This window comes from Scomber scombrus, chromosome 24 (assembly GCF_963691925.1).
Source record: "Scomber scombrus chromosome 24, fScoSco1.1, whole genome shotgun sequence".
NCBI classification, from domain to species: domain Eukaryota; kingdom Metazoa; phylum Chordata; class Actinopteri; order Scombriformes; family Scombridae; genus Scomber; species Scomber scombrus.
The window spans coordinates 4374780-4397867 of record NC_084993.1 but is presented as its reverse complement, the minus strand read 5'-3'; the positions used below and the strand labels follow the sequence as shown (position 1 = coordinate 4397867).

General features: G+C 38.6%; 1 protein-coding gene across 1 annotated transcript; it reads left to right on the top strand.

Annotated features, from left to right (window-relative positions):
- Positions 1-2191: 2191 nt before the first annotated feature.
- gpd2 (glycerol-3-phosphate dehydrogenase 2 (mitochondrial)) lies at positions 2192-21087 on the top strand. The gene is made up of 16 exons (XM_062414565.1): positions 2192-2293; positions 5332-5503; positions 6396-6520; positions 6624-6721; positions 7523-7686; positions 10278-10442; positions 11128-11272; positions 11968-12161; positions 12788-12922; positions 13029-13204; positions 15546-15677; positions 15763-15921; positions 16570-16682; positions 17187-17265; positions 17437-17535; positions 20053-21087. Exons 1-16 carry the CDS (start codon positions 2192-2194, stop codon positions 20176-20178), a joined length of 2184 nt encoding a protein of 727 aa, XP_062270549.1. The 3' UTR covers positions 20179-21087.
- The last annotated feature ends 2001 nt before the right edge of the window (positions 21088-23088 follow it).

Genomic DNA, 23088 nt, shown 5'->3' with positions numbered 1-23088 from the left:
CTACACATGCAGTCAGGGTGTGATAGCTTTACACCGAACAGATTAAGATACAGTTCTGTGGAAACCTCCTAACGTCTTTATAACGGGTAATAAAAGAAACTACTTTGCTTAAACCACAGTGCACACATTCTTTAGACAGCCTCTTGTAAACTTTAACTTTTTTATTTCAAAGTTTTATTAAATACTCCTTTACTTTTGTTGCTATAACATTGGCCGACACCACGGCACGCTACTTGTAATAGGTCATCTCTTACACCAAACTGGTTATTGGCATTTGTGCCATCTGTAACAAGTGTTTTATTAAAATGAGAATCTGTCATTAGAATCTGTTGCAGCTAATCTGCCACTCCTTGGAAACCTTTATCTGAAAGGCCTTTTAGTGGGAATGCAAATACTTTATTGGGCTGCCCCTGGTGGGAATTGAGGCCCTCGCCCTGCCAGAGAGGACTGGGATCATGTTCAGCTCATTAGGCAGCTTCTTTTTTAATGGACTGGACATTTCAATCTGTAAATGGGTTATTTTAATGTTTCTTGTCATTTTCTTGATTTTAGATGATTATTTTTATTTAGCTGCACTTAGCAACGTCTGCGACAAGCGAGCTGAAAAAATTAGTCGATTAAGAGAAACATAATTAGCTAAATATTTTGATAATTCATTAATAGTTAAAGTCATTTTTGAAGCTAAAGTGCCGAACCTACTTAAATGTGGAGACATCCTATTTTTCTTTGTCTTATATGATATTAAACAGAATATATAATTTGAAGCTTGGACTCTGGGAATCTGTGACGGGCGTTTCCACTATTTTATGACACTTTATTGAACTACCGCGTAATTGAGGCTGTAATCAGTAGCTTAATCAATAATGAAAAATAATCATTAGTCATAGCCTTACATTCAAGCAGGTATTACACTATAGGATCAGTATTAAAAGGTGCGGACACTGTAAAAACACACCCTGATAAAAAGCAAACAAATGAATCTAGAGGAAAGGGCGTCCACATACTTTCTATTAAATGACTTGTTAGCACATGTTTGACCACACAGGTGTTTATAAGGACAACTGTGGTCATTATAGTTAAATGGTAGCATTATGGGACTGGCCTGCATCTGTACAGTGCATGTTTAATATGAGATCATCATGAGGTTTAACTTATTTAGTTGAGTTTGTGTATTAAGAAATGAGTTAACCTGATATGAAAAAAATCCCCTTATCACTGCAGGAAGAATATCTTAAGTTTTCTTTATTTTATTACGAAGCCAAAAGGTAATAACTACAGATTTGGTGTAAAAAAAAGGGAACTCGAGCTAGTTCAGGCTAGCTGAAGAGCAGTGACAGTCACCTATAATTGAAAAAAAAAATACTTTAGATGCACAAACATCTTAATAATTGAGTTTTGATATCACATAAATAAGTCAGTAGCTAAATAGAATCATAATAAAGGGAATAAAGTAACTAGTTTAGCTTAGATTGCTCATACAGAGAGTGCATTATCCGATTTTATGACCTTTTTTCTCCATTTGTAGTGTTTTAAAAAGCTGTCACACCTTCAAATTGCAAAACCTCTTTTTTTCTAAGTATCTTAAATTTGCATGCATTGCACAGAACTGTTAATTATCAAATCACAGTGAAGGAAATGTGCGTTAACGTTGGATCGTTGGACGAGCGTAATGATTTTGCAAAAGGTGGAACCAGCAGTTTATTTTTTAATGAATGCTTAATGTGTTTTTTTTCAATGCAAATCAATATGTCTGATCATGTTTTAAATGTCAAAAATAATGACAAACACCTGTCAGTAGTTACCAGAGCTCCAGAGCTGCAGAGTCCTCAAAGTGATTACTGAGTCTAACCAACACTTAAGGAAGTGTTAGTCACACTGCAACGAGCAAATAGCTTTTAAATAAGTAAAATAAGTCATATATTACATGAATTGTCAACCAAGTTTAAATAAGCAGAGTCACTGTTTAGTAAGTATGACATAAACACATTCCTCAGCCTCTTTCCACGACTTCCTCTCGTGAACTTGCTTTTTTGGACCCCCCCCCCCTGCTCCTCTCCCTGCTCCCCTCCCCTCCCCTCCCTCATGCTTGCATGCCTCTTTCACATGATCCCTCTGTCATCTCAGAGCCTCATAACCCCCCCAGCGTCCCGGCTCCGTGTCCTCACTGCACTTTACTTTCTCCGCAGGGCCAATGGCGTTCAGGAAGGCTCTGAAACGGACGGCGATCATAGGCGGCGGGGCGGTCGCCGCAGCGATCGGCCTGTCGCAGGTGGTCGAGTATAAGAGAACACAGGTAAGCCTCCTTTGAGTTGCTCACCCAAACATCTACCTTTTATTTCTGGTTGCATGATTACAGTTTTTTACCTAACTGCAAGAGTGAAGGGGGCATATTCTCTGAGACTTTTAAATGTGTGTCTATATTTTGTGCCTTTGTGCATTAGTTTATTGCATATTTGGTTTCTGTACTTAACAGGGAGGGGTTGTCTTTCAGGGCATGTCCCGTCTAGATTGTGGAATGTGTTTTGTTTTGTCTCGGACTTTTATTCCCTCCTTTTTCATTGGACGATATCAGCTCCTGTACAGGCTTTGAATCCTGACCTGCACACTGGTTCACCTCAAAGGTTTTCCCACCCTTTCAGCGGAGTCACCTGCTATACAACTACTGTCATGACAAGATGTAATGAATTGTAATTGGATAATCGAGGACAGCTTGTTCCTTCAGCTGTGTGAGGCGTGGCAGCCTTTCAAAATGAAGTGTTAGCACAGGTTTTTGACAGGTTTTTTTTTATGTAGTGTAATAGGACCCTCCTCCTATCCTGAGAAGGGAAGTGGCGTCTCTTACGGTTACCATGGTAACACAGCTATACATCACTTAGCTTCTAGCCAGATTCATCTTGCAGGACTTTTGTGCTAAAGTTATGAAAAAAGTTATTTTTTAAAATCTAATTGATGTGTTTTGTGTTTATCTAGAGGCCACACTGACACATAAACTGTCAAATGATGTTTAGTCATTGGTCAGTGTAGACGGACGACACCTTAAATTTGAGGAATGACAAAAAATTCAGGAGCTAAGACAGTTTTTTTGTAGTGTTTAATGTAATACGACCTTCCTCCTATCCTGTTTTTGCTTCTAGGAAGTGTGAGGAGGGAGGTAGCGCCTCTTACAGTTGCCTTGGTAACACAGCAATATAACATCCAGCTCCTAATCAAATGAATTATGTAGAAGAAGATGTTTTCTCTGATTATTGTGCGTACTGTATTTTTAAATAAAGGTCTATTTGATATCATTTTTGTGTTTATCTACAGGCCCAAACTGACACATAAACTCTCAAATGATGCTTAGTCATTGGTCAGTGTTGACGGACAACACCTTAAATTTAAGGAATGACAAAAATTCAGGCACATAGAGAACAATAGGCAGAGTTTCTGGTGAAACTATGAGCACCGCCGCTGTTACCAGATCACCTCCATGAACGTATAAATAACCACATGACCTGCTTTCATTTGAGATGGACACACAGCTGTGTCCCCCCCCTTCCTCCCCGCCCTGACCTCTGACCTGACGTAAACCTATTTTTGGCATGCCACAAAACTACATAGCGGACTTCATTTGACTGTACAACCTAATGTGAACTTTGCTTTGTGTCCCGGTGTGAATAATGTCTTCTGTTGCCCATCGTCGTCCTCGCAACCAAAGCACGGATTGGTAAGCAAGAAGTCGACCCTGATGAAATCTAATTATTTTGTCACAATAGTTTGTAATCATGCATGCCTTCTAATCCCAGTAATTGCAACACTGATGAGATGAATGTCCGTCTTGTCTCCTTTAGCAAAGGTTTATGGCTTGGAGAAGTTTTCAATGCAGCGGCCGATTGGCTATTAGCATGGGCCTTCACTGACTTAACTTGATTACACGGGGGGTACGCAGGCACTTAATTCTGCAGCAGTGTTTTTCTCTACGCATCATCAAAAATAGACAATGATTATATCATTGTGTTGTTTGCGGTCGCAGGGCTAAATTACGAGCACTTGCTACTATTTGCAAGTCAAATGCCGGGGTGGCTTCAAAGCAGCTTGATGCAATCATTTAGCTTGAACTGCTTCATAAAAAATATGAATAAATATTTCATTAGAGGTGAAATCCCACATCGTCATATCAGAGGTGAGCTGTGTTTTTTTTGGTGTTTTTTTTTCTATGGTGGTTGTGATTATTTCTTTAATTCTTTTTCTAATCAAACCGAGGGTGTAAATGAGGCTCAAAATGTGCAATGTGATTGATTTTGTGGGTTTTTCAAAGATAAGCAGCATGTTGAAGCAGGCATTAACCCCGGGCTCTGTGTGAACTTTCCTCCTTTATTATTACATCAGGAATATTTTGAGGATTTTTCAGCAACACTTCACTTGGAAACTAAAGGCGATGTGGCATCATAAGCACATTTATAACCTCACTGTCTGCCAAAAACAGCTGCAGAAAAAGCAATCTTGGATTTTGAAAGATCATTCTTGCAGCATTATATTTGGTTTCCATGTTATTTCTAATGGTTAACAGCTACTTCATTTCAATCAGTTCATCCAAATGTATCCATATAGCACCATTTAGGCAGTAATAAAAACATGAAACAGAATAGAAACAATACAGAATTACTGAATAATAATCAAAGAAGCAAACAAAGATTATTAAATCATTTAATTAAATGCTCAAATTATTAAAAGCTATGTTTTTAGCTGGTTTTAAAGGGCATTACTAAGGTTGCCTGTTCCATATTGAGGGGCATTGATGGAGAAAGCTTCATCTTCAATATTTTTTTATGTTTTTATAAACCCAGAAAATGACTTTACAATTCATTCTAAAAGCTACAGGGAGGAAATGTAATAAAGCCAGAACTGGTATCAAAATCACTGAGACAAAATAGCTAACTCTACATACATTATATTTCATCCATTACAATGACATAAAGCTTCTGAGTGTCTTATCTCATTACACAGTCATGCCATAATGTATTAAAGTGATTGCAAGTCATTATGCAATATATCACAAATAATTATTAAAATGCAAGAATGATACATTAACACTCTACACTGTGTTTGCATTGTGCTCATAATGTTTCAACATGCCTCCAAGGAAAGTGTTGCTGTTATTTGAGGAATGTGTTTTTCTTAAAATAACATTTACTAATGATTTAACACAGGAATTAACATAGAAATCTGTTGTTTTGCACTAATAAAGTGTAAAATAAAATCACGGACTCAATATAAATCTGTTTGAAGTTAGAAAAAAAGTTAATGTGCTCATGTTTTTGGTGTACATGTGTGTGTCTGTGTCACGTCCAGGCACGGATAGCCCACGTTCAGGCAGAAGCAGACCTGAAGATTCCCTTTGCGGGCGAGTTTCCCTCCCGGCAGGCCCAGCTCGCCGCGCTGAGAAACACAGAGGAGTTTGATGTTCTGGTTGTCGGAGGAGGAGCAACGGGTGCAGGATGTGCCTTAGACGCTGTCACACGTAGTAAGCTTCCCTGTCAACAAGTCCTATCTGCTTTCAAGTACAGCTCTCTCTCATGGGAAGTAGCAGGCTCTATAATTGTCCTTAATGAGCCACGTGGGTCAGTTTTACCTCTCAGTAATTATCAAAATGTGGAACGCAAGGCTGTAATTTTAATTTAGGAAATCCTTCACAGTTTAAACTCCCAGTTGCAGCCTGAGTGAGTTGCTAAAATAATCCACCTAGCTCTAAATTGATAAAGAAATGCAGATACGACACAGCGAGGTCACCTTCACAGCTTCTAATGTATCAGCAAGCTTTTGCCCTGGGCTTTGCTTGTAAGGCAACAAACCGGCTGCTTTAATCATCTGATAGGTGAAGCTTGTTGCTTGTTGGGGTTGGACACAGCCTGATAAGAAGCTCTGCAGATAATACTCACCCTCATCTGCATCAGAAAAAACTCTTACATTTAGATTTACAGGTGAAAATGTGTCATTTTAGATACTAGAATTAAACATGAATCAAAGGTAAGGCAGCAAAAAGAGAAAAGCTGTTTTTTGGTGTCTGAAAGTACAGTTTATTTAAGTGCTTCTGCATTTATTGTGTTTTATTTTTAGGATTTTGTATACAGTAAGCAAAGCCTTACTGTATTTAATTGTGAGTGTAATTTTAAGTCAGGTCAGAGCAGCAAGAAACAGAAGCAACTGCAGCATTTCTGACTTCCTTATCAGATTTATTTAAGACATGACCATCACTTTTTGTCTGGTTTAAGAAGCCATGACTTCGACTCAGTCTCTTCTTACTTCTACTTGAACATCCTCTAAAGAATTTGAGCCTTTCTAACTTAATGTTTCTCACACACCATCAATAATAAACTGTATATGAGTGCTGATGTGTCTCTGCCGTCTGTCCCCAGACCTCAAAACTGCTCTTGTGGAGAGAAGCGACTTCTCTTCAGGAACGAGCAGCCGCAGTACCAAGCTCATCCACGGTGGCGTCCGCTACCTCCAGAAGGCCATCATGCAATTAGACTACGAACAGGTTCCTCTCTCCATCTTTCTCTCCATATTGTTTCATCTTTATCTCCCGCATTTGTTGCACTTCTTTGTATCATGATCTTTTTGTCTCTTTTAAAACCAAACAGTACATGATGGTGAAAGAGGCTTTGCATGAGCGAGCCAACCTGCTGGAGATCGCACCTCACCTGTCTGCGCCGCTAGCCATCATGCTTCCTGTTTACAAGTAAATGAATTAAGTAATTTATGCATGTAGTTAAATATAATTTCTCTCTCTTACTGGAATAATGTGCAGAAGCAGCTGAAATTGTCAGGGCTGATTACTGTCAGGGAATTTAAGTGAGTTTTAAAGGATTGAGGAAGATATCACTCTTAATTAATGTGATTGCTTTTCATTGAAATTGTTTTTTTTAAAATGTACCTGTTTATGCATCATAACTGTATTTGTGTCCCTGACTCTCAGTTTTAATTGTGTTTGTATTGTTTGTAATAGCAGGACACTCTTGAAAAATAGATTTTAATCTCAATTAGACTTTTACCTTGTTAAAAAAGGATATTTATCATTAAATCAAATTAGTTGAAGTCATTTAAATAACTATTATAAATTAAGTTGAATACAATCTATAAAATTCAGTAATATAAGTAATAATAATATCATATCAGTAATTATATTAACTAAAATTAATGCAGTCAGGTTTATGGTTTGATGAATAATTGGATGGTATCTTCTTTTTATTTCCTTTTATTAACTGCAGTCATACAATACATCTTATATACAGTATGATAAATAAATAAAATAAAAGGTGGTTACTAGGCCATGGATCTCTTGACCCATCAAGGGCAAAGCATAACAACAGTAATTGGATGGTTTCAATGTGTTAATGAGCTGATCTTTTATTAATTAGACTGACAGGCTCACTACCTGCATCAGCTGACTGATTGTGATGTAGGAGATACTTTTATACTCTGTGTGCTTTCTGAATACAGTCTCTTCATTCGAGCCCTAATTGCTGTGTTCTTTCCATAGATGGTGGCAGTTGCCTTATTACTGGGCCGGGATCAAGATGTACGACTTGGTGGCCGGGATCCAGTGCCTGAAGAGCAGCTACGTCCTGAGTAAAGCGAAGGCCTTGGAGCATTTCCCCATGCTGAAGAAGGACAAGCTGGTGGGAGCCATCGTCTACTACGACGGTGAGTGAGCTGCTGCGTTTTGGCTCAGGTTTTTTTTTTTAACGCCCGCAGAGGCTTTTCGTCGCTTTCAAATGGGATATTTCCACATTAGACGCAGCCGTGTGTGAACAGTAATCTAAAAAGCATGCTCGGTTTGTTGATTCATTACTCATCTCTTTATTTTCTGTAAACATGTACAGTACAAAGCTGCTGCGTCTGTGGTTTTTTTGCCCTTTTCGCTGTTTTCCCTTCTCATTCCTTTCCAGTGGTAATGAATCAGATCAGTTAGCCACTAATTAACTGATGAAACATAACCATAGAAAATGATAAAGCAGCAGGATTTAACTGATACTTGAACTAAAAGCTAAATATCTAACAGACTGAACCATCATGGCAGAGACATAGCATGTTTTATACCCTCAAAATGCCTCTTATCTTATAGAAAATGATGACTTTCTGCTTTATTTTAAACCACACACTTTGAAAATATAAGGTAGTTTTTGATTTATGTCTTTATATTAATCATTTAGTCCATTTTCATTTGATATAACATGTGTTCAGTGCAACAAAAAGCACCTAATATGGGAACAGTGCAAAATAAAACATAGGATTTTAATTGATTTCATATTTATTAAAGACAATAAAAGCTTCTGAATAAATAATAATATTAAAAAGCAGGTTTTTAAATATAAATATAAATATAAAACCTCTCTGTAGTGTAGGAGTCATATGATTAGATTAGATGCTGTTAAAATAGGCCTCAGATGCAAGTCTTGCCCATGGCCTTCACATCTCCACTGGTCCCTAACAAAACGTGTTGACAGGCTGGTAGGATGCCCTCATCCCCGTGGCAACAAAGGTTGCGTGTTCCCCCGGATGGGTGCGGAGGAGAACCAACCATATGCTGAGTGTCCAGCTGAGTGTGAGGAGCTTCACGCCGCGGGCCGCCTCTCCTTTCCGCCAATGAAAATAACAACTTTGCGTCCGCGGGCGATGTGTCTGCTACAGTAGGCTTCACCGGGTATCAGCTCATCACGTCAAAAGGACAGCAGGCCCATGTATTTTAGAGATGGCGCCGCTTAGAGAGGCTTTTAATAGTCGCCTTCTATTGGATTTAACAGTAAATCCATCAAAATCTGCACATATTAACTGTGTGATGCTTCTTTTTAAAGGATATATCGTTCAATTTGGTTCAAAAAATCATTTATATCCACATTTTTGAATACAAATTCACAGTTTTACAGCATGCTTTATGAGCAATTAGCTATCTTGAGAGATTACTACAGACGCTGTGACTTAACATTCTGTAGACTTTGCACACTGAATATGAAAAGCATCTTTAAAACCATTTTTCACCCTCTAAATATAAAGTTAAATGTCCAGATTTAACTGGATTTACTGCAGACTGGGAAAAGGGAAGAGCATTTTCTTGGTGCAAAGCAGCATATGTTTGATTTCCACCCCCCCTTCCCCGCTTCCCCCCTTTCCCCCTCTACCTCCACCCCGCCATCATCTGCTCTGAGGGGGGGGGGGGGGGGGGGGGGGGGACAGGGCCGGGGACGGTGGAGGGGTGGAGCGTCTTTTCTCCAATTATGCCGTCTGGAACAATCACACCCGTGACATTTCGAGATCTGACCTTCTCTCCCGGCGGTGTGGAGCGCAGAGGAGCGTCGGCAGCGGTCGGACTGGCTGAGCAACAGCTATTTCTCCCGTTGTCGTGGTTACTGCTGCTGCTCCTGCCACCACCACTGCTACCAACAACAGCAGCAGCATCAGCTCTTTTATTCTCTATAGGAGCAGGACAGCAAATGTGTCATCCAAATCTTCTCATATTGAATTGTCTAGGTTGTTTATCAGTTTATATGAGCATGAGGCTGCAGGCAAATGCTACCATGCACAATGATTATACTCATAAATGTATAAAGGGACGTCAAGATTTGTAAGAATATCATAAGGATATGAAATGAGTAAAGGAATATTGCAACTATTTTTATGAGGAAAATAAGTCATCAGTGATTCCCTCTTATTTCAAATCCCTCCACAAACCACCTTCATTTGTGTTCTTCCTGCTTTTCTATCTTTATACACATATTAAACATATTTATTCACATATGAGACGCTAATCTGCAACATTTCTATATCACTGAATGTCTGTTTCCGCACTACAAACCTGTAAAATGAGCTAAATGCAGACTGAGCTTGTACAGAGTCGCTAAATATATGCATCTATAAAATAAAGGCTTCGTCATAGTTTTGATATAACTTCAGAAAGCAAAATTCGAAGCTCTTTTGATATGAAATGTGCACTGACATCTTGATATTCATTTATATTTTACACTGACATTACCGGCCTGTCGCCTGAAATGGCAAATGAATAAATAAAACATAAAAATTGACATTAGATCATCTTTATTACTTCAAACACTGATTGATGCAGCACCTTTTTTCTGTAGTTAAAAGGACACAATAGTTTTAATAGTTGGGTTGAATGTTTAGTACAGTATTAAAGATTGTGGAGGAACCTTTATAAACTTCCTCTTATTTGACTTTGTGTATTTTTCTTCGTCCTTTCAGAAACTCTCACACTTCTCCGTCTCTCCTCCTCTCTGCAGGTCAACACAACGACGCTCGCATGAACCTGGCCATCGCTCTGTCGGCCGCCCGCTACGGCGCCGCCGTCGCCAACTACACCGAGGTGGTTCACCTGCTGAAGACCAACGACCCGCAGACCGGCAAGGAGAGAGTGTGCGGCGCGCGCTGCAGGGACGTCGTCACAGGTGAGTCACACGGTCCTCTTTGAACCAATACTTACAGAGTCCATCACTTAGATCATGGAGTGTATTAGCAAAGTTCAGGGATCAGCTGCTGTTAGGCTTAAAAGGTCAACAGATTTCAGGGCCAAAGAGAAGACTAACCAACCTTCATTTTAAAGGGGTAAAATAGTTGTAAAGCCTTTTTTTTATTGCACTGAAATCAGGAATTGAAAGAATAATTTCACATTTGAATATTTTAGGTGCAAAATTTGAATCATCCAACAGTTGAAATGGTTTAGTTTCTTTTACTTTTCAGATATTAACTATAAAAAGCAGTTGAAATGTACATTTATGAGGTGCTACTGTTCAATTTTGAACTATTTTAACTAGGGCTGGGCAATATATTGATATTATATCGTAATATCGTGATACGGCACAATTTGTCATTATATCCAAATTACTGATGATTATTTGTCAAAATTGAATTGTGTAAATATTTTGTGAAAGCACCAATAGTCATCCCTACAATATCGTAGCAATATTGATATCGAGGTATTTGGTCATATATATCGTGATATTTGATTTTATTTATATCGCCCAGATTTGACTTTAACTCAAAATCTCTCATTTCTCAATCTCCAAAAAGCAGCCGAGTTCACCTTGTCCTTACTGTCATATCATGTTTTACATCATCATCTACCCTTTATAGGAGAGGAGTTTGACGTTAAAGCCAAGTGTGTGATCAACGCCACGGGGCCGTTCACAGACTCACTGAGGAAGATGGACAACCAGAAAACCACCAACATCTGCCAACCCAGCGCTGGTGTGCACATCGTCATCCCCGGTTACTACAGGTAACACCAAACACTCAGTCATACATACAAATTCAACTTGAAGGCAAAGGCAAATGTGTTCTTTGAAATGTATCAACATATTAACTCTAGTCTCATTTTTTAGGCCTTTTTTTTTATTATTCCTCCTCAGGTTTTTTGGTATTTCAAACACAATAACTTGTACTGTAGATATTTATTCCTCTGTGTTTTTTCATTCTTATGTGTAAATACTAAGCTGGCTAAATATTATCTGACCTATGCTTACATGCAAAGGACAATCTCCTCCTTGCTTAAGATACAGCGGAGCAATAGAGTGGTTTTGTTGAAGTCGTGGGGGGGGGGGGTTGGGTTTTTAAAGTTCAGCCAAGCTTATTGAGCGAAACCCGAGGGAGCGCGAGCCCTTTGAACGGCACCAGAAATGCCAACCACCTAATTCTCTTCCTCCCCTTTTCTCTCATCTTCCACCAGCCTCTATCTGCCACCTCCCCCCTCTTCCTCTTCCTCTTCCTCTTCCCCCTTACTTCCATCTTCTTCTCCTATTTTCTTCGTCTTTTACTCCTCACCTGCTCAATTTGTCGCTCTCCTCCTCACCTCCTCTTCCTCACTACCCTCCATTCTTTCTCTAATGTCAACTAATTCACATGAAACAGTTAAAATAATAAAAAAATAAGACTACTTCTACCCCTCCTGTTAATAAAAATACCTGCGTTTTTCAGCCCTGACAACATGGGTCTGCTAGATCCGGCGACGAGCGACGGCCGCGTCATCTTCTTCCTGCCATGGCAGAAGATGACCATCGCCGGGACGACCGACACGCCCACCAGCGTGACGGCCCACCCCATCCCTGGAGAGGACGACATCAACTTCATCCTGAGGGAGGTGCGCAACTACCTCAGCCCTGATGTAGAAGGTACTTAGAGTCCCATTCACTGTCATTTTGAAGAGTGTGCTGTCATGAAATTTTTTTTTCTTTTTTAATATTTATTCAAGTACTTTGACTCAATGTTGTGGTTTCGAGTTCCTTTTTTCCTTTTCTGTTTTTCTAACCATGCTGCTGGAGTGCTCTGTTTATCCCAGAAAGTGCTTTGGATTTATTTTTGTACCAGAGTGTATTAAAAAAAACAACCCAAATTTTAAAAGCGAGTTTATATGGTCAAATATCACATACAGTGGGAGATGAAATTTAAGAAGAGATCCCTCCTTTATATATTATAGTGTTATATTGAGTCAGTGTTGTTTGTTTTTGGATATCTGTATTTTTTTATATCATGTATTGTATGTGCATATATAGTTTTATGACTTACACAACTGAATTAAGTTGTAAAAATATCAGTTAGTTTATTAGCAGATGTAATAGGCAGCAACCAGCGATTATTTTCTCCAGATATTTTTCAACCAGAAAATATTCATATTTTCCAAGTAATCTTTGCTTAAAAACTTGAACTGATTATTTTATTATTGAAATTGTTGCCAGTTGATTTTCTGTCAATCAACTATTTGAAATGAATGATTGAAATGTGTTTGTGTTGTCTGCAGTGCGCCGAGGAGACGTGCTGGCAGCGTGGAGCGGCATCCGTCCCCTGGTGACCGACCCCAACTCCAAAGACACTCAGTCCATCTGCAGGAACCACATTGTTAGCGTCAGTGACAGCGGACTGGTCACCATCGCCGGTCAGTTCATCATTGTGCATGTTTGAATATTTAAGAAGTAGCCGATGATGTTGTATTATTATCAGTCATAAATGATCTGTGTGTGTGTGTGTGTGTGTGTGTCCAGGTGGGAAGTGGACCACCTATAGATCGATGGCTGAAGAGACCCTGGACGCAGCCATCAAAGCGCACGAACTGAAAGCCGAGCCTTGCAAGACTGTGGGTCTGATGCTGGAGGGGGCTAAAGGCTGGACGCCAACGCTCTACATCCGCCTGGTGCAGGACTACGGCTTGGAAAATGAGGTACGACGCATTTTATAAGGACACATCGAGTAGATTTTGAGTTTAAATGTAGTTGTAGTCAGAAATTTGGAGCCAGAGAACCGCTGTTTATCTGATTAAGAAACATCAGAGCGGAGTGAAGTAACAAAGGAGGAAGTACAGTAAGTTTTTCCACTGAAAAAAACCCCAAACAAGTTGTGGTTTCAGTAATAATACCTGTTCCTTTTTTGAATCAACTCAGCTTCTGTTTTCACTGTTTAGAGCCTGAATGTTCCTTATAAACTCTCTATAAAGTTGTTTCATAGCTCCAATCTGCCACAAAACAATCCCCACTTCTTCTCTTCATCTTTATCCATTCTTTGTGTTAATATGAGTCACTTACAGTCAGGCCAGCTCCTAAATGTCAACACATAAACTAGTCAGACCCGCCAGGTTCGGTACTGTTTATACTTTGACCATAAATTCTCAAATAGTGGCCTTTATTTAATGTTTACTGTATTTCTGTTTTAAGTGGTTTGCTGTAAGTACAAACTAAACACCTATTCCATGTTTATACCTGTTGTCTTGTTAAATTCAAGCCAAATGTACATTTCCACTGCTTCCACTGTTTATTCTTTTAAATAGAAATATACAGATGTTGAAAAGCTTTCCAGTGAATTAAAAGACCTATTATATCCCTTTCCTGGTATGGTTTGAATATGAAACATATGCAGGATGATTTAGTGACAGTTTAATATCGCTGGAAAAGATGGCAAAGTAGTTAGTGAACTGATAGATTTCATACCTGATGAAGGTTGGGCAGGTTGAAACGTCAAAACTAATAAATATTTCAGCCTGTTTTTCTTGTTATAAGTTATGCAAAAAAAATCCTTCACATTATCCTCAAAACTCCTCAAAAAGTCTTAAATACTGGATTTTTTTTGGAAAAATTAATTTATTCATAATAATTCTTTGTCTTTGCAGCTAATTTCCACCTTAAAAAACAGTTTCAATTCATTTAGATTGAAGTTATTTCCTCGTTAATTGTTGCTCTACCTCCAAAAAAGTTGCACAGCTGTACATTTTCAGCACGGTGAAGCAGACCTCTAACTACTGCACACACACAGACACACACACACACACACACATTCATCTACAAACAAACCTGTAAAAAGCAGCACGGTCACATCCACACATTTGCCACCTTCACCAGCAGCGCTGCAGCTGACATTAAAGCCACTGCTGTAACAATGCTGACATTTCTACTTCACAAAAGACTGGACACACACACACACACACACACACACACACACACACACACACACACACACACACACACACACACACACTGCATGCTGTACAATTTATCAATGGCATTAAGTAAGGGCACATTGATTTACATCAGCTACAAGTCATCTTCCCAATAATTAGCCTGTGTGTTTTCATCAAATCCAATAGAACATAGTTTCATGAAGAAGAAGTGCTCCTGCATCAGGTGCCTACAGTATACTTACTCCTCATTAGAGGCGTTCTGAACCGCCGCCGCCGTTCTCGCGAATATTCCTAAAAGGTCACTGTTGATATTTGGACAGCGTTTGCCCTTTCACACGATCGGCAAGGCAACGATCTGAATAGCAAATAGGCTCTGTAAACATGTGACACCTCATTGACAAAGTGGCGCTAACGTTTTATCGTTTAGCTCCGTTGAGGTGAAATCGATCATGTGAACAACCGGGAGCTGCTGCTACAATCTGCACTGTTTGACTTGTTAGTGATTCTGTGCTTAATCAAACTTTAACATATCTATTTACAATGCAGATGTTTGTTTTTAAAAGCAAGCTCATGATTAAATATTAGTTTTTATTATTTATTTTATTGTGATTTGTTCTTAAAAAACATGATTTCTATTTGAATGAAGGGTGTGTCCAAACCAAACTGATTAACTTTGATTTGAGTTGACATGATTTGAGCTCTAGACACATTTTGTCTTCATGATGCTGCAAACAGCGACACATTAGAAATATGGCAATTGTTGTGTGAAATAGCACACGTTAATAAAAGTGTTCTTATTTTCATGATATTAGCGGAGGTGGGTTTGGCTTTGAGGCGAGTCAACCCATCTTTTGCTCTTCTATAAAACAATAAAACTGTGGGAAACCTAACATTACATTTTTTATTCATAGTTATTTCTGATTATACACATAATAAACATATAATTTTAACCACATTTGAGGAATCATTTGTGTATATATCCTGTATATATATACAATTATCAGCCAATATATTGAATTTTTGACAAGAAATCCCAGCAGCTGCTTAAAGCCGACTCTACTGTAAATCCTTGCTTTCAGGTTGTATTTCATGTCTTTTTCTCTGTGCACAGGTCGCTCAGCATCTGGCCTCGACGTACGGAGCGAAGGCGTTTGACGTCGCCAAGATGGCTCTGGTCACTGGGCAAAGATGGCCAATCGTAGGGAAAAGATTGGTGTCTGAGTTTCCTTACATCGAGGGCGAGGTAAGCCATAAATAACCATCCACTGAGCTTGAAGAGAAACAGCAGCCCCTTTTTATTCTGAAATGAAACATGTCTTTTCTCTCAGGTTCTGTACGCGATCAAGGAGTACGCCTGCACGGCCATCGACGTCATCGCCCGGCGAACGCGCCTGGGCTTCCTCAACGTGCAGGCAGCGGACGAAGCCCTGCCACGTATCGTACAGATCATGGGGAAAGAGCTGGGCTGGAGTCAGGAGCAGAGAACGGTACACTTTATAAACACACACTGAGGTTTTTCTCTCCGTTTTACTGCTTTAGTTCGGTGTGATATTCCTCCTTGCCCCAGAAAACCTGTTGAGTTTACATAATGCTTTAATGCCTGCTGGGTTTTGAAGTATACAATGGAGAGAGGTCCACACCCTTTATCCCTTTTTAGAGGGGGGAAGCTCTCTGTGTGTATGCATGTGTGTGTACAGCATGAAAGAGACCAGGAAATATGTGTGTGTTGGTTACATGTGCATGAAAACTGAACTCTCACCTAATTTGAGCTCTCATTGTTAACCAGCTCATTCAGCAGCACTGTAGAATAACACGTAAACAAGTCAATCAGGTGGTCGTCAATACATAAAAATAACCAAATACATCTGCCAAGTGTGTGAATAGATGACTTTTTTAACTAAAGTTTCAGTTTTCTCTTGTTTAGTACTCTGATTTATTGGTTTGTTTTCAATCTGCACACATTTTAATCATCTTTAAACCTGTTGTGTAGGAAAGCAGCACCCCTCTTTCTTTTATCCCAGTCTTCTCTGTCAGTAAATGATGCTTTTCTTTTTGTAATCATACAGCATTATTCTTTCTAAAGCAGATTACAGAAAGCTGACTCCTCTCTTCCTCTCTGATCAATTTAAATCCAGGCTGAGCTCGAGGCAGCTAAGAAGTTTTTGTACCAGGAGATGGGCTACAGGTCTCGCTCCGAACAGCTGACCAGGACGACTGAGATCAACCTGGACTACCAGGAAGTAGTCAGGTGATTATTACACTTCCTTTTTGAAAGCATTGACTTTCACACTGTTGAGTTTCTGCAAGTAAGTTGGTGATCTGTCCAGCTGTTACTGTCAGAAGTAACTATACTATAACAATGAACAAACAGTATCACAAAAAAGGAAGTCTGTAGAAGTGAGTTTTAAGAAGGGATTTAAAGGAAGTCGCCGATTCTGCGATTATTTCCTCAGGCGGGTCGTTCCCAAGCCGAGGGGCCCTGATGGCAAAGTGCAGTCACAGCCAGAAGGGCCCAAACCTGAGGATCTAAGGCTGCGGGCTCACTCATACAGGGTCAACATTTCTGTTGTATAGCTCGGAGCCAAACCCAGAGAAACGGGTCACTATCAGAAACGGGTGACAAAAGTCCTGCATCTTCAGTTTTAAAACAGCTGTTGGATTATTACTGGATAGTAGATCTTATATTTCTGATATGTTGTTGAATTGGATGTAAAGAAGCGAGAGAATAAACAGTTTTTTATTATGTTGACAGATACAAGAAGCGCTTTCATAAGTTTGACAAAGAATGCAAAGGATTCATCACCACTGTTGACGTCCAGCAAGTTTTGGAGGTGAGTTTGATTTCAACCATTCTTCCTTTAATTTCTCTCTCAGTTTTTTTCTCTTCCATCACATTTGTTGTTTCTTTCTTTTCCTCTCGTCTTTCTTTCTGCCTCTCTTTCATCTCTATTCACAGTCTTCATTATGTTATTGATCCTTGGTCTTGTTTTTCTTCTCTGCAGAGCATCAATGTCCACATTGATGAAAATGCGCTCCACGAAATCCTTAATGAGGTGGACCTCAACAAGAACGGACAAATTGAAATTGATGAATTCCTGCAGGTATGTAACACGCAGACAGAGATGTCAGAGACCTGAGGACGAGCTTCTAATAACTGATCATTTCCCTTTTTGAATGAAACTTAAATTTTCAACCTTCCAACAGTGGAGTTTATATGTACCTTCATTAGTAGCTATATTTATTTATTTCTAAACACCAAACTGTCAGTAATCACATGAAAAAGAGCACAAAATATCACAGTTTAATAGAAAAACATTCATTATTTTACTGCAAACTTATCTGAGTATAAAACTGTATTTCAGGATTAAGTAAAAAAGGTGTAGTTGAAGTAATTATTATTTATTTCTAACAAGCTGACATAACTGACAGTGAAATACATTTTTTTTTTCTGCATGCACAAACAATATGCACTATGTGTGGTATGTGCATGTGGCTTCCTCTTGATGAGAGCGACCATTAAAGCCTAACACCTCTGTCAGAGATCACCGTCCTCAAACCAGCAGAACAAACACTGAGACACTGTGACTAGATAATAGAAGCCCTGGGGAACACATTGTTTTACATTTTTACATTTTTTTCCATTTCTACTCCTTCTTTAAAGTCCAAACTTAGTGTTTAGATACAATTTTAAACACATTTGTAGGTCTATTGATATGTATAGATATGTGTGTGTGTATATTTATTCACAATCTTAGGAAACAGTGGCAGTAAAAGCATCTAAGAGTCAAATGTTGACCAAAGCTGGAACACACATTGAGTCCTAGTTTAAAAAAAAAAAAAAGGCAAACAGGTGTGAAGTCTCGACTCCACCAGATGAAGCTAATTAGAAATGAAAATCTCTGTCAGCGACTTCTGTAATGAGGGCTGAAGTGCGTCCAGGGGCTCCCGCGTCCGCCCGCTAAATTACTTTCTCACTCGGGTCCAGAAAAGAGTCATTATGGGAGAGCTTGATGATGACATTCATTAACGCGTCTGCTGTGACTTCCAGAGCCGAGGAAACGAGCCTGTCACACACATTTTTAGTCAGTGTCTTTAAAATAGAACCTTTTTTTTCTTCTTGCGACAAAATACTTTGCTATCTGTCAGTAAAATACTTAAAAGATAAATACTTATGATGCTAGATGTCAATATTTGTTTTTGCTTGTGTGCACATTCCTGACCTGCACATGATGACAAACAGGTAGTTAATAACTTCCTGTAACTTGTGTGAGCCCTAGAAGTCAGATATTTATGTTAAAAAACAACTTATGGACTACAAAAGACAAAACAATGCTTGTCAAGTCCTCTTTTGAGTAAAGATGACAATGTTTGGAGAGGAAGAACATTAAAAAAGCTGTCCGAGGAGTGTTAAAGCTGCACCAGGTGGCTTCATTCATTAGTAGTTTGAACTAAAAGGATAAAACTGGTTATATTGTATATTTTTAACTGTCATTTATGTATCAAAAGCCTGATAAGTCACGTTCCTTTATCAGCATAATCCTTCCTTCCTTCCTTCATAATTACCACACAAACCGTCCTGCTGTCACTTGAGCATCTTGTGTGTATTATTCCATGGCAGAAAATAGTCCCCACCAAATGTTAAACCTTTATTTGTTGTCATGTAGGTTCTATTGAGTTGGTAAACCGGTTTTGCAGACAGAAAAATGACAAAGTCCCGTTACAGATAGTGATCCTTAAATGAGGCTTAAAGTTGGCGAAGGACAGAGGCGTCAGTGAGGTTTAACTGAAGTGCTGGTTTTATTGGTCAAACCTCGTCCCATCGCACTTTTCTGATGTTGAGATTGGAGGAGCTGCACTTTCTGAAACCAAAAATTCAAAAAGCATGCCCAGTTAACTCAAGAGAGAGTTTTGAGAGTTGAGATTGGCCTCAAGGAAACCTTTGAGGAAGGATTGTTCAAAAGCGTTCGGAGCAGCCTGAAGTATGAATTATGATTTTCAGGGAGCATTTTTACATATCTGATCAGGTTTCACATAAACATCCAACATTAAAACAGTATAAAAATCCCTGTCCCCTTTAAATCTTTACTAAGAACAAATAGGTTAGTGCAGACAGAGCAGACACGTCTAAAAGTACTGAGAGACGGACCGACACATTTTTGGTTTGTGGTATTTTCATGAGATTTTACAAGAAGAAAAATACAGAATATAATCGGCTATTTCCATAAAAAAACTGCAAGATTCACTCTTCAAACCAACAGTTTCAAGAGTAAAGAGAGCTTGAATTTTTGCTGTGCTATTTTGCAGCATCACTTGCTTGACATCCATGTAAAATCTCACCTCATTCAGGTTTAACACATTTAAAAAAAACAGTTAGTATTGGTTTTATTTTCTACCTCTTCTAACTCTACGATGTGTCAGTGATCAGACAGCTGTAAAACCTTTCACTGTGAGGCAGCGAGGTGTTTTCACCATCACGCAGATAATTACTTCCACCTTAACCGCCACCTTTTGGAAAATCAGCTCCGTTGTCACCGAGCCCTCGCCCGTTTGACAGGTTAACCTTTTCCCGCTGTATTCAACACACCATTGTACCATGTTCTCTGCCATTTCCCGTGTAGCTGATGAGCGCCGTGAAGAAGGGACAAGTGTCCGACAGCCGCCTGGCCATCCTGATGAAATCGGCGGAGGAGACTCTGGATATGAGAGGGCCTGTTACGGTGGACCGCAGTGGGGGCGGAGTCTGAGCCCTGAGGAGTTCACAAGGATGCCAAGAAAAACCTTCAAGCTACAGTTCCTGTTTTTTTTTTGTTTTTTTTTAAAGGTGGAGACAAGTTAAGAAAGAGAAAGAAAAGTGTCGCATGCAAATGACGCTATTTGAATGACAATAACACAATCAAGGATGCGGCGGGATGAATTTGGCCAAATCAAGTGGAGACCAGCATCACTCCTGAGTGTGTTTTGGGTGAAATAGTATCTAATGATTGACTGAGATTAGTTTTTTTCACAAAGTCAGAGAGTCTGTGTGTGTGTGTGTGTGTGTGTGTGTGTGTGTGTGTGTGTGTGTGTGTGTGTGTGTGTGTGTTTGTGTGTGTTTGTGTGTGTGTGTCTTTTGTCCTCAGTGGATTGATTGGTCCTCGACATCTCGTGCCTCCGATATTACACAGCACACAATATATCTGTTTTATACTGTCTTTTAAAACAAAACAAAAACCGTTGATATTTTAATTATCACGTCGTCTTTATAGTCGGTTCAACACTCCTTTTTAACCTTTGCTTACGTTCATTTTTAACATTATTATCGACACTGATTGTTGCGTGAACACTTTCTTCAATGCGACGCAGCTTATTCAGATGGCAACTGAACATTTGGTGATGCTTTATTTTACAGGTCCGTAATTCCCCTAACAGAACATTTCCCGGAAATATGGTGCTAATCTCAGGATACTTCTACTAGAGAGTCCTTTTTGTTTACTGGTAATGATCAAGCTTACGTAGAAATTAAGAGCCAAATCACAACATGCTGTAAAAATGATTTGCTATGAAAAGAAGCTTCTTACAGTTTGATAGATTTAGCAGCTACGTACATATTGAGCCTCAAATCGAGCAGTGACAGTATATTCATACATGTTGAACCAATGTGTATTTTTATAATGAAATAGGAAACGACCTACATTCATCACTGTGATGATGCTGTAGCCGTCTGAACGACTGCAGCCTTACATGAGGAGAAAATCTATCGGTCTTTATATAATGTGTTCAGTTTGGCTAAAAATCTATAATTAATTAATATATATATATGAATGTCTTTGTGTGTTTTAGTGTATTTTAATTTAATTTAACTGGAATACATGATTATATTTTTCTTTATTGTTATTGTTATTATTTTTAATATAAATAGACAAAAAACAGATCATGTTACTTCTGTATCATGACCTATTTCTGAGTGAAAAAGGCGTAACATTGGTTGCAGTTTGATTTTAACGTTGAAAAGTGAGCATTTAATATTTAATCTTAGCTCTGTTATTAGTTGACATCAGCATATATTGTTGAGCAGGTGCACGATGAGAGCGAGGGTGTGATGTGAAATGGGTTAAAAAGGCATTTCCCATTTGCAAAGCCTGCTCAAACATGATTGGTCAATATACTACTCAGACTACAAATGATGGACATGTGCTGATAGAAAGGACAGAAGATAGAATATGCTGTAAAATCTAAATAATGAGCCAAAAGATGCTATAAAATCAGATGATTATTCTGTGATTTATTAATATAAAAAACTATTAATTATGGAAACTTTAAAGGTGTAATTAAATGAATCATGTAGTTTGCTGAGCCCCCTTTGAGTCCAGTAATCTTTAGGAAGGGTCTTGTATGCTTAAAAATGTTCATAAAATCACATTAGCTTCAAGCTTTAAGCTTTAAGACGCAGGTTTCCGTTCTTTCCAGGAAACTTCCTAGAAAACTATGAAGAAATCACGGACCTTTAAAGTAAAGCTTCACCGAGCGTTTTAATCTTAGCATGTTAAGAGCTCTCGTCAGGTGATATTTAATGATTTCTTAAACCTCCTACGCTGCCTGTTCTTAGCCTAGAAGAGTTTCTGTGTGTTTTCAGGGTTAACGTCGCTCTGGTGATAATCTTACAGCTGAAGGCGCACATCTTCTTTTTTTTTTCTCCATCTATTGCACTACCAGCAAAACTACTGAGACTGAGGTTTACATGATGAGGTTTCCAGCTTTAGCATTACTGATTGAGCTTTTAAATCACCCTTGTTGTTCTTTTCTGTGCACATTATTATACAGATTATTTATTCAGGTTTCTTTATGTATATATAAATATATACATGAATACATTTAAAGAGATTATAGATTTAGATTTAATGCAAAAGGCAGCACAAAAACAGGAATTTAAAGGGATTGTGGTATATATATAGCTATATATGAGTTATTTTTATTATTTAGAATTGCTTGCTACATATTGATCTCATTCTCTGAATAATGAAAACAATTTATTCTTTTATTTCTCTGCTTGTGGTCGAGATCATAAACGCTGTATTAACGCACACCATTATATCAGCAGCAACAACCCTGCATGCTGTTAGCTGATGATTTTACTGCTTATGTGATAACGATGAGATTTTAATCCTGCATGGACATTTCCGTCAGGTCATAGCATGCTTTATATTCAGTGTTTTGTGATTGATTTTAAATTTTTATTAAGGGGTTGAATGGAAAGGCAGTTCACTGTATGAATGTATGATATGTGCCTTGATGTGCCTTCAATATGACACTTAACCATTTGCTCTATTTTCCACAACCCATGCACCACTCCACATGTTTTACAAATACAGGAAATAATGTTGAGAATGTAAAAATATTTATACATCTGTTATTATTATTATTATTATTATTATTATTATTATTATTATTATTATTATTATTATTATTATTATATAAGGAATAGTATTTAAACTCTACTGTGTATCCGCTGTGTGATAACAGGGGTCTGTTGCAAGGGACGAGCTGCCATGTTGGAGGAGTTTGGGCTGATATTTTTTAGTTAAGTTATTTGATCTGTGTCATTTAAAAAGGAGATTAAGATATTTTGTAGGACTGGGTATCAAGCACTAGTGTTTTTGTACTTAAAGCTTGCATTC

Coding starts and splice junctions, on each gene's coding strand:
- gpd2 (XM_062414565.1), top strand. CDS start 2,192: ATGGCGTTCAGGAAGGCTCTGAAACGGACGGCGATCATAGGCGGCGGG. Junction 11,273..11,967: donor GTCATCCCCGGTTACTACAG/GTAACACCAAAC, acceptor TGCGTTTTTCAG/CCCTGACAACATGGGTCTGC. Junction 17,266..17,436: donor ACGTCCAGCAAGTTTTGGAG/GTGAGTTTGATT, acceptor TCTTCTCTGCAG/AGCATCAATGTCCACATTGA.